The sequence below is a fragment of the Rhinoderma darwinii genome, chromosome 6 (assembly GCF_050947455.1).
Source record: "Rhinoderma darwinii isolate aRhiDar2 chromosome 6, aRhiDar2.hap1, whole genome shotgun sequence".
NCBI lineage: Eukaryota > Metazoa > Chordata > Amphibia > Anura > Rhinodermatidae > Rhinoderma > Rhinoderma darwinii.
Genome location: NC_134692.1, coordinates 25,177,822 through 25,189,942, shown reverse-complemented (window position 1 = coordinate 25,189,942; position 12,121 = coordinate 25,177,822). Strand labels below are relative to the sequence as shown.

The 12,121-nt window shown below is 39.4% G+C and overlaps 1 protein-coding gene across 19 annotated transcripts in view; it reads left to right on the top strand.

The window, feature by feature from the left end:
* The window catches only part of BAZ2B (bromodomain adjacent to zinc finger domain 2B), a 241,997-nt gene that overhangs the window by 144,154 nt on the left and 85,722 nt on the right, over positions 1–12,121 (top strand). For 18 of the 19 annotated variants that reach the window (XM_075829327.1, XM_075829326.1, XM_075829337.1 and 15 more), the window contains one exon: positions 11,392–11,538. In XM_075829327.1, the coding sequence (XP_075685442.1) occupies positions 11,394–11,538 (145 nt within the window). In that variant the 5' untranslated portion in view covers positions 11,392–11,393. Of the gene's footprint in view, positions 1–3,350; positions 3,481–11,391; positions 11,539–12,121 lie in introns of all 19 variants that reach the window. The other variant, XM_075829321.1, reaches the window with a different exon arrangement.

The window sequence follows — 12,121 nt, the reverse complement described above, 5'->3', positions numbered from 1 at the left end:
ATTGGCTGCAGTGTCATGTGACCGATGAACGGAACGTGACCACTACACGATTTTCTGGGACCACAATGGCGGAGAACGAGACCTCAGCGCTGTAGGCACTTCAGGGGGTGAGTATCTTTTCGTTTACTATGTTATGCAATCCCCTGCCCTGCTGCCAATTTTGAAAAGTCCCAGACTTTACATCTGTTTCAATATATTTTTGGGGGATTTAGGTTTTTTTCTGCTAAAGAAAAAAGATTTAGTTTTTCTATTCCTATTTTTTTTCATCTTTTATGAATGACAAAACTACAAATGGTTCTAAAGATATGTTTTCTGGGATTTTTTAATTTTCTTTACAGCGGATTTATGAAACAGATTGAAATCCCTTTATCTGTTTTCCAATCCATTTTGATCTGATGTTTAAAAACAAAGTGCCCCCAAATATCCACAAATGATGTACTGAGGTTAAAGAAGGACATGGGTTCAATAAGTTCGGTCAGTAATTAATTAGACATGTGTTATGTTGATTAAGAGGAAAGCAAAGCAAAATCTCCAGTGAGCCATCTGCCATAGGGACCACAAAGGGGGAAAAAAATCCTTCCTCACGCCATATATATCTGTCATGTCATTCTTTTCTTAATTATTCAATTTAAAATTGATAGTCAAATCCAACTTCTTGTCTAGCTTCTCTTTTATTCAGTGAATCCCACCATCTATCTACTCCTACACTGAATAATCCGTTCTTTCTGAGGTTGCAGTCCATTGTACAGTCCTTGGTCTGATTAGTTTGTCAGGCTAATTCTTTTGTATTATCCTTCAGAATATTTTTAGACAAGATCACCTCGAAGACTTGTTCACATACAACATTTAAATATAACACTATATATTCTCTTTAGGGTATTTTCACACATTTTGTTGCAGTTTTGCCCCTGCAGTAATTTACCACGGTGGTTGGATGTGACATTGTAGTAAACGGGATTTCTTAAAAATTGCAGGTCAATCTTAAGGGCAATTCTCCCTTGAAAAAAATTGTGCAAAATAGCCTTCCTTCGGAAGGAATAAAACTGTCTCTCTACTACTCCTGTATGTCAGGGGTAGGCAAATTTAACGAGTTTGAGATCTACTGTAGTAATTTGGGTGGGTATTGAGATCTACTTGTACCGAGTTGTAACATGACCATGGGGGGAATGAAGTGTATGTTATCAGGGGCGTTGCTAGAGTCTTAAAAGACAAGGTCCCTGGATGGATATTACTTTTTAAATTAACCGGTCCTTAAAACCCGCGCCATAGACTATTTACGGCACGAGCGAGCACCGTTTTCGCTGCTTCTATCTTCTATCTTCTATCTTCTCTGAACTTGTCACATGATCTGTGGCAGGCTGCTGCTGGGCCTTACTAGACCCAGCACAGCCCTATTAGTGACAATAGTCACTATGAGAGGGCTGATTTTCCCTGTAACTGGGGCTGCTGTGCAGCCCCAGTTACAGTGGGAAAGCAAGTTGTAAAAGAAGTAAAAAAAAATAATAAAGTCCTTTTCTGACATTTGGGGGACAGACCATAATAATAAAAAAATAAAAGTAAAAAAAAGTAAAATAAACTGCAAAAATGTTTATAATAATTACACATAAAATACCCACCCCCAAAAAAAACTTTCCCCTCCCGCCAATCATTGTCGTAACGCTAGCCCTGACCCAATTACCCTAATATAGACATGTAAGATATTAAAATTTACGGTAGACAAGGACGATCACAAATAAAAGGACTATTTTAGGCTAAAACTATGTTATTACCAGAAAAAAAAAGCTAAAATGTAAAAAAGCAAATTTTTTTACTATTATTTTCAAACTTTAAGCCTAAAAATTCTAAAATAGCAAAAAGGGTGTGTATGAAAATGATTAAAAAAAAAACCTGCATTGTCTACGGAAAAAACATCGCAAAAATCATGTCGCTAGCCCAACAAATAAAAAAAGTTATAACCGTCTAACGCGTGCTAAAAATGGCTAAACGGTGTCTTGTCCTGAAGGCTCAAAATAGCCCGGTCCTGAACCAGTTAAAGAAAATCTGTCAGCAGTTTTGAGGCCTCATGAACGCTTCTTTCAGCCACAATTCATCTCTGCAGCGTTTGAGCTCTAGACATTTAAGGTTTCTCACAAACTCCCCATCCTGGTGCCCTAGTGTCACCCTGCTGCTACTTCTGATACTGTGCCTTCTATGCTGCCGAGTGTCCCCCAAATACTATATTACAGAAATATTTGTGCCACACAGATAGTAACTCTGAAAATACTAGTACCACACATAGTGCCCCCTACAGTAATAACTGCCACACAGTACCCTCAAAGATAATTGTGCCAAGCAAATAGTGAGTCTGATAGTAATAGTGCCACAGACATAGTGTTCTCCAAAAATAATTGTGCCAAGATGTCAGTGCCCCTGACAGTAATAATGCCCAGTAAGTACTCCAGAAAATAATTTTGGCAATATGTTCATGCCGCTGACAACAATAGTGCTCAAGTAGTGCTTCATAAAAAAATTGTGCGAAGAAAAATTCATTAGTAATAGGGCTCACCATAGTAATAATGCTCCCCCAAAGTGCCCCATTAGTAATAGTGCTCCCCACAGTGCCCCCATTAGTAGTAGTGCTTCTTAACAGTGCCCCAATTAGTAATAGTGCTCCCCACAGTACCCAAATTAGTAACAGTGTCCTTAATTGTAGTAATGCTCCCCCAGAGTGCCCCAGTAGTAATAGTGTCCCCAAAAGTAATAATGCTCCCCAGAGAGCTCTATTAGTAATAGTGCTCCCCACAGTGCCCCCATTAGTAATAGTCTCCCCCATAGTGGGCGCATACGTGCGCAGCATCTGCTCCATGGCAACCCGGACATTCTTCAGTCAGTACAGCAAAAAAAATAATCATTCTGTACAACTGGTTGATTCCTGGCTGCGATCTACTCGACACTGGTCAGCGATCAACGGGTTGCCGACCCCTGCTATAAGTCATCGATTGACTCTTTATAGAGCCTTGAAACATGACAGGTTAATAGACAAACCAGAGACAGCACTGTTTTAAAGTTGTTGTTACTTATCAATACAGAATAGGGTTCTGGTTGACTGAATGAGATGCCAAATTTTAGAAAATAGATGACCTCCTACAATAATGTGACGCCTGATGATAAAATGTCTAGTACAATCTCCCAAGAAATGTTCTAATAATGGCCTGATTTGCTTAATTGCTATCCCTAATTATTTTTGGTCACTAACTGTGAAAAATTGCACTGATTTACATCATTGTTGTTTTTTTTAAATAATGATAATGGTATTTTGTGACCATTAGATGATTTAAGGTCTTAGCTCTTGCTATGTTTTTTTTTTACAGTAAAGCATCTAGGTAATCCTTTTGGAACAGGAAGGATTACTACAGTTAAAAAACAGATTGCCTTGGCATTTTGTAAGGAACCAACTCCAAGCCCCTGATGACTTTGAGAATCTCTCTAAAAATATATAAGGTATTAGAATGCGTGATATATTTGTGGACATCTTAGCAGGTCAAGTCATGCTTGAGATTTATGAAGCACAAGTGCTGAAATTGCAATCACTAACCTGAATCATAAGAAATGATGAGTTTGTGGGGGGGGGGGGATCCATCCTTTCAGAGAGCAGCTGCTTAAAAGAGAACTACTAGAAACATTATATAAAAGCCTTTTAACATTATCTTATGCCTGTGTGGGGTTGCAGAACCGAGACCCTCAACTCTAGTGTCTGACAACCTTCCTAGTGTTCTCAGTGTTGACATAGCATCTGATCGGCCTCTTGCTTCTAACTTTTTTTTCTGTAAAAGAGGAAGGGAGCCGTTTCAGAGCACAAAGTATGTATTTAATGGGCACTATGGCTAGTGTTCTATGTGCATTATGGCGATTGTTAAATGGGCACTTTATGTGCACTATTAAATGAACACTATATCTGGCATTATATAGGTTCCTGAGCGGCACTATTAAATGGGAACTATGGCTGGTACTATTCAATTATATGGCCACTATGGTTGGTACAAGTGTATGGGTGTGCTATGGATAGAGCTATTACATCACAGCTGGTTCTATTATATGGGCACTATGGCTGATTCTTTTAGATGTGCACTCATATGATTGTATGGCACTTTTATTTGGAAAGTGTATGGCAGCATTATTTAGCCATTGCTATTTTGGCAGTATACCCCAGCACTGAGCACTGTACAGCATTGTTACTTGTGTAGTAAATTGTAGTATTATTTATTTTATTACACTATTGTATGGCAGTATTGTGAAGGCAGTGTACAACAGTATTATGTGGGATCTGGAGGTATTACTTGGGCAATTTATTGTAGGTTATGGAGGTATTATTTGGACACAGGGGCACAGTTTTATAAATGACACATCGTAGGTGGGGGGCCCTGTTACCAATTTTGCATTTGCGCCTAAGAGCTTCAAGTCACGCCTCAGTTTGGATACTGTATGGTATTATTCATGCCCTGGTTAACACTATACTATAATGGACACTATTTGCCGCTAGTTTTGGAAACTGTATAGCTCTATTATTTTAACACTTTATAATAAAACATGGCTATGAATGCTGATTTCTATTTATAAAACGACCTTCATTTTTAAAAACTAGTGGAGATTCTAACTTTTATTAAAGGGGTTATCCTACGGATAGGCCATCAATTTTTGACAACCTGAATAACCCGGCCGGGTTCCCACAGGGCGGATACGCTGCGTAAAAATCACACCGCGTGTCCGACCTGGAACCCGCAGTACGTTCAGTTCGAAAAATCGCACCACATTGGGGTGCGGTTTTTCCAACGGAATTTCCGTTGTGGAATGAATCCATCCATACTTACCCCCTCGGTCTTCTTTGCGCATAGTCCGGCCTTCCACGATGACGTTGCATGCCATCGGACGCTGCAGCCTGTGATTGGCTGCAATGGTCACATGTGATGAAACGTCATCCCAGGAGGCCGGACTGCAGGAAGAAAGAGGGCGTTCTGGGTAAGTATGTTTTTTGTTTTGTTTTACGTAGTTGTGATTTTTGCGGCGTAATCACTGCGAATACGCTGCAAAAGTCGCAAAACACTTGGCTTTCTGTTGCGGGATTAGCATCTGCATTGAATTTAATGGGGAAAACCCGCAACGGAAAATCAACTAAAACGCAGCATAAATTGACAGGCTGCACCGCAGGTCAATTTATTACCGTTTATGCTGCGGTTTTTTTCCGCAGCGTGGGTATGAGATTTTCTAAATCTCATCCACTTTGCTGCCACTGTAAATGCTGCGGAATTTCCTCACAGAATTCCGTTGTGGAAATTCCGCAGCGTTTACGCTAAGTGGGAACCCGGCTTAAATATTACTAACTGCATCGCCTGCAGCCGTCTTTCTTTCTACAGTCTATCACTTTCGGCTGCCCTGCTGTATTTCAGCATTCTTCTATTCTGTTAATCTTTCAATGTTATGGAATTGTTATTCATGTAATTTCATCTTCTAATTAGGTTCAAAAGTGAAGAAACAATTTAACTACATTAATAATGTATCTGACCCTGTGTGTTCAGTAATGCTGAATATTAATCGCTTCTCTTACACAAACTGTCGGTGCGTAGAACTTAAGCGTAACCCAGAGACCTTTATTATGCGGTTTTGGTTTGAGGGGTGCGGTTTTGAGGAACATTTTTGCTTTTAAATTCAGCTCCTTACAATTAACCACTGACAGCTGCTAAACCACACGTACTGACTGATTTTTATGGTTTTGCAGCCAAATTAAGTTGTTCTACAAACCCTGACTCATTGATCGGCGAATGTGAGAAGCTTATTAATAAGCGGGTGATGTATCATATCAATTATTACATTTTCAGCACTTTGTTTTCTAAAGGAGTGTTCACTTGAGTGTTTTTTTCGCCAGAGCAATTGATGAAATGAACGCTAAATTCTGATTTGTTGCTATGGGCAATAGGGTACTTTTTTGTTGGATAGTTTTGATAAATGTGGCCCAATGCATTATTTCTAATTTCAGACCCCCAACAGTTTGTAAAATATATTTTTTTTATAAATTGGGATTTACAAAATGCTAATTTTTAACATATTTTTTTAAATATTCTGATTTAATTTGGCAAAGATTGAACATCACTAAAATAATCATGACGGCAAATCTCTTTCTGCTTGTGTAAGTCTTACAACTTAGCTCTCCTCCTCCTACTACGCTGTTTTCTTCTTCATGGTCGGGAGTCACACGTGTCAGTCAGAGCACAGAGCGCTAGAACAGGGTTTAGGGGCACCCGTTCTAGAGATAGATGCGGGTCCCAAAGGTGGGACCCGTATCTATCTGACATTTATGGCATATCCTGTGGATGTGCAAGAAAACTGTCTCTCTAGTGCTACCTGTAGGTAGGTACCCTGTAAGTCAATGTCCTACCCTTTATGGAGACTTGAAACATGACTAGAGATGTCAGTCAAACCAGAGACAATTATCTGCAGACAGCACTGTTTCATAGTTTTTGCTCCTCATCAAGTACAGAGTAGGGTACTGGTTAACTGAGTGAGTTGCACCTTGGAAGGTAATGTTTTGTTTTTTTTTCTTACAGAGATCTAACTGGTAAGGAGTCTTTTCTAGAGGAGAGATATTTAGCAAAGTTTTCCCAGGGAGCATTGCTCTTTAGACTCCCTACCAGCTGGATCTTCGCAAGGAGAATCAATACCTTCCAATAGCTGCTTCAAATGCCTCTCACTCAGCCAACCAGAACTCTACTCTGTACTGATGAGGACTAACAAATCTGAAACAGTTCTGTCTACAGATATGTATCTTTGGTTTGGCTATAAACCCAAGTCATGTTTCAAGGCTCCATAAAAGGATCGGACATTGACTTACAGGGTAGTCACCTATAGGTGGCAGTAGAGAGAGTTTTCTTCCTTATGATGAACAGCTATTTTGCATACTATTCCCAGACTCCCTACCAGCTGGATCTCCACAAGAAGAATCAGTACTTTCCAAAAGTTACAACTGCTTGTTATATTCATTTTGTTCTGTGCTGTTAAAAAAAAAATAGTATTTAAACTTTTTAGTCATTTTCCCAAACATATAACAAGGGAAAATCTGAGATACAGAAAAAAAAAGGGATAGGATTATAAGGGAAACATTCCATTCCAGCTGACACATGTGGTAGTTTCAACTGTGCCTGTTACTTGATGATGCTACAGGTTCATGTTGCTTTTAATGACCCAATTAATACATGAGAGTAATAAAATTGGACACTGACATTCAGTTTTATTTTTAAAGTTTAGTGCTGATTTACTGCAATAATTACAGCTTTAGGTGTAGAGGGTGTTAGCCCAGTATCAATGTGTAGAAATTAGTATGGCCGGATTTACACTCTTTCGGTATGGATTCTGTATCGACATTCCACACCAAAGTGCATGTAAATGGGATTCTCAAAATCCTAATCACATGCGGCAGAAAATCAGAGCAGATTTTAAGACTGCCAGTGATATTTAGAGCAAAATGGCTCTAAGGAGAACTTAAACCCTGTTGACACTGCTTAGCGATTTCTACATTTCAACATTCTAAGCAAAGGTCGATTCTTCTAATCAATGACCGTCTGCTTAGAATACTTTGTCAAGATTTCCAAAAAACAGAAATCTCTAAATGGAGCCAAAGGGGCTTGAGTGCTTTATTCAGCCCTTTGTTCTCTAAATCGGTGGTAGGCTAAAACTTCACCAATGTAATCTTCTTAGCTGTATCTATGATATAGCAGAGTATCATTTTTACTGGATTTCTCCTTTTAAAGACCAATGCCACCAACATAATGTGTCCTTATTTATACAAATCTGACAAGCTGCACCTACAGTGCCTTCTTAAAGGGGATGTCCCCTTTGGACAATCCCTACTTGTTAGAAGGCTCCCTTAAACATGAGCTGATCACAAAGTATAGCCATGCTGGGACTGCCAGTGATCAGCGGTAATCTTTGGGGAAACCTGGCAGTAAGTGATCAATTTCTCTGCAGCGCCACCACAGGGGAAATTAAGCATTACACAGTGGTCATTCATATCAATGGGCTGTCTGTATAATGTAGGACAGGACAGGTCCTCCGAGAGATGCTCTTTGTAACTGCTTTGAACTCTGGCCAAGAGATGAGGATCCCGAACAGAGGTCCCCCTCTGACTCAAAATGAATTCCTAATAGGGTATGTGGAATTGGATTTTCTAGACTGGACAACCCCTTTAACACAAAATCAAAGAGCACATCGCCTCCCCCCCAAAAAAAAAAAAACAGTTTATGAATTGAAAATATAGACAACTTTTTGGGTAAACGACAGCAGCAATTTTTTTTAATCATAGGAACCACTGCGAATTGGAATTCAATATATAATTTGCTATGATTTTAACTTCAATCTACAAAATAGCGTAGACTTGTAAACGTTAGGTTCCCTTACAATAAGTTCCAGTATTTCTGAGTTGATGGTTTTGAAAGTTGCTGCTCGCTCATAGGACTTTACAAGGTGAAAGCGTGTGTATTGTGGATGATATGACGTTTAAGTTCACCTTCCAAAGTCCTGTCTCTAAATTCTCCACACTGCAGCCATATGTTGAGCTATCAAGCAGCATGACAGATGTGTTATGTTCTCTATATCCTAAACAGCTGCTGGAGATCATGCATATATACTGTAGATATAGAATATTACACTTGTCCTTTTTTATATAAATAACATCATTTGTATCATAGCAGTAAAAAAACAAAGCAGCCTGATCTTGGGAGGTTTTATGTAAGGGCTCATGAGTTGTACTTTCATCGATGATATATCCACACGAGATGAGCCACCGTCACCTTTCATAGATATAATCACGTTATTACCATGGCCATCAAGTGATCACACTCATGACATTGCCAAAGCTGCATGGCCCAGAGAAATAACATCCTCCCCTTATTATTATCTAATTCTACATTGAATAAAGGATGCCCTGGAGTTTCAAAAAGTACAAAGAAGAGCAACATAACTGAAAAGAGGCATGGACAATCGTAGTTATGAGGAAAGATTAAAAGCAAGAGACAACTGAGGAGAGGGGGAGATGAGAAAGCGCTCGTCCCCATACATAGCTTCTTGTGAAAGGAGCAAACGAGCGCAGATCAACCAGCTGTCTTGTTGATCGGCGCTCGTTGACAAGGTCCCCCTCAATCAATGCAATGTTTGAATAGTGATCCATTCTGATCTCCACTTGGGGTCAGAAAGGAATTTTTTTTTTGATGGATTGTTTTTTTTTCCCCATTCCTGGATCAGAAAGGAGGAACAAACCTTTTTGATCCACATCTTCACCCCTCCCCTGGTTAAACCTGATAGACATATGTCTTTTTTCATCTGTACTACGTAACAGTTTTGTTGTATAGATCAATCAATGAATGATATGTTTGTCTATGTGAGGCCACTTGCCAAACACCAGCTAGGATTTGGGGAACAGTATCGAGGGATGTCTATAAAATCAACCTTCTAGGTTCGTTGTATGACCAGCAAAATGTCTTCTATCATCATAAGGGACTATTATTTACTCATCATCTATACAGTGCCAAGATAATCCAATATTGTGTACACTCATACTGGTACCTGTCCCCAGAGGGATCACAGTTTAATTTCCCTATCTCAGCGGTTCTCACATATGGTAGGGTTTCATAGGAAGCTAATAATCCTAAATGCTGGATGTTTTAAGAGTATGCAAGGAAAGTGGATTATTTGGAGCAAAAACGTACAGATATCGTGAGTATAAACAGCAGAACATTCAAAGCCCACGGAGATAACGGTGTTGTGGACCACACACAGATGAACCATATACCAGGGGATCATCTGCCCACGTAATATCAAAATGGCCAATAATATTTCACTCTAGCTAATTATTCTTTTATGTAATGCTCTAGTTGCCTGACCAGTTTATTTATTTTTAGTTTTATTTTATTATTGGTGATTCATATTAACTTGTTACTGAATTTTATAGGATGACCTTGGAATATGATACGGTGACTTTGATGAATCATAAGTGGAAATGTCACCAGTCATCTGTTTTTTTTGTGCACGTGTATACATACATTTATTTCTTTTTGTTATTAAGAAAGGATTGGCCAATCCACATACTGGCCTATCTGGTTACAGATTTAGGTCAATAAAAGTCATCTGTGTAACGAAAATCCATCCAAATACTTTCTCGACAGGTTTAGTTGAGTTGAATGGAAAATTTGGTCTCCTGTAGACTATACCAGCAGTGGGGACCAGGCACCTCTAGGCATGGGATTGATGGGGGTGGCAGCATTCGAACCCCACCATTCAGAATTTTATGGCATGTCCAGTCCATTATCAGAAAAGTATGATGATATTGTATTAATGCTTATGTGACTATGTCTCATCTACACAATTTATTGCCTGTGCCATTCACCAAGCCTTCAAAGATTTTGACTCTTTTACTGTCTCAAGAAATGTGGTGTATGGGACCTATGGAGTAGCGAACTTCCATGTAGAGATTGCATCTGCTCACATTGAAGTCTTAAAGGGGTTGAACAGGATTAGTAAAATATTTTCATATATTCTGAATTAATAGCAGGGAGGTCCTCTTTTCAGGATACTCATCTCAGAGTGAAAAGCGGGTACAAAGTCTGTCTCTTGCTCTGGAGCCAGTCCTATCCTGCATTACACAGTATTGCCCGTGGTGGCGCTGCAGGTAAATTGAACACTTACTGCCAAGTTTCCCCATAGATTACAGGGGTCCCAGCAGGCGGATACATTGTGATCAGCTTATTATGAAGGGACCCTTCTAACAAGTGGGAATTGCCCAAAGCGGACAATCCCTTTAAGCTGGCTATGGGCCATGAGATATTTGTTGGTGGATTTTGCCGACGTCAGTGGGATCAACTGTCAATCTAATGTCCATGGGGAATCCAAACTGTATCCTGACATCTCCCTTTGAAGGGGTACAGAGATTGAACATGTTGGGTTATGATCTGGCTCATACTTTTTGTCCCAGCTGAATAGAGCTGAACAGGCACATTATTGGGGAGTCTGGGAAATTAGCTCTTCATCCAACAATCTTCTTTGAGAGGACGACACTTCTAGGAGAGCATTGTTAATGCAACCTGTGTGGTCGTCTCAAAGCGGTTACACTGTAGATTATTAATATAAACGGGGGATGTCAGGGATATTTTATGTCTATGGCCAATTGTTTGGCCAATAGTCACCTTCCCCGACTCCCCTATTAATAATACAATACATTTTCTTAAACTGGTTATCTGACATCTATGGCCAGTTTTATTTCTGCTCTTCTTCCTTCGACATGATGCAGGTTCTTATGTAGTGTTAGACAATTGTCATTATCAGGTTACTCTATTGAATATATATTCAATCTTTTTTAATGCTTTCTTTCAGACATGGAGTCTGCAGAGAGGATAACAACATCCAACCCATCGTCCGTGACTTCTTCCTCGCCTTCCACCTCATCTGTAGCATCAGTGGTAACTAAAGGAGGCCTTACCACAGGAGTCACCCCTCTGAGCTCCTCAATTACGGCTTGTGGTAAGCATTCTTAGACATTTCTGAAGATACACTGTACCCAGGGGCTAACTAATAATAATTTTCACTCCCAGGCTATGATTTATATCCTAATACTTACTGTCCTCATTTCATAAATAGCACTGATACCACTGAGTTCTTGGGCATGTTAATTCTTTTGAAGCGTTCAGACAATAATAGAACTATAATATAATAATACATAGAATTGTATTATTAGCAATTCCTAACATAGTCCTAAGTGCTACTCTCATTCCCATTACTCTTCGTATAGCTATGGTTCTGCCTAAATCCCTTCCATTTCAACAGGGGGCAATTCAGGTAATTGATGCAAGTTAGAGAACTGATGAGAAAGCAATTCCCTAATATACAAGCTTAGGTCCCAAATAATGTTTGCTTTAAAGGTAATGTTGACCTTTTAGCACCATGTCATTTTTAGTGCCAAAATTATGAACTGATTAATTTCTTAATATATATTTCTAGCAGGCATAGCCACATTTTTCTAATACAGAGCTCCAAATCCCCTACATAGAGGATTATTTTTAACATAACATCCGGCTGCTTCAGCCTCCACTAGTGGGAGCTTATG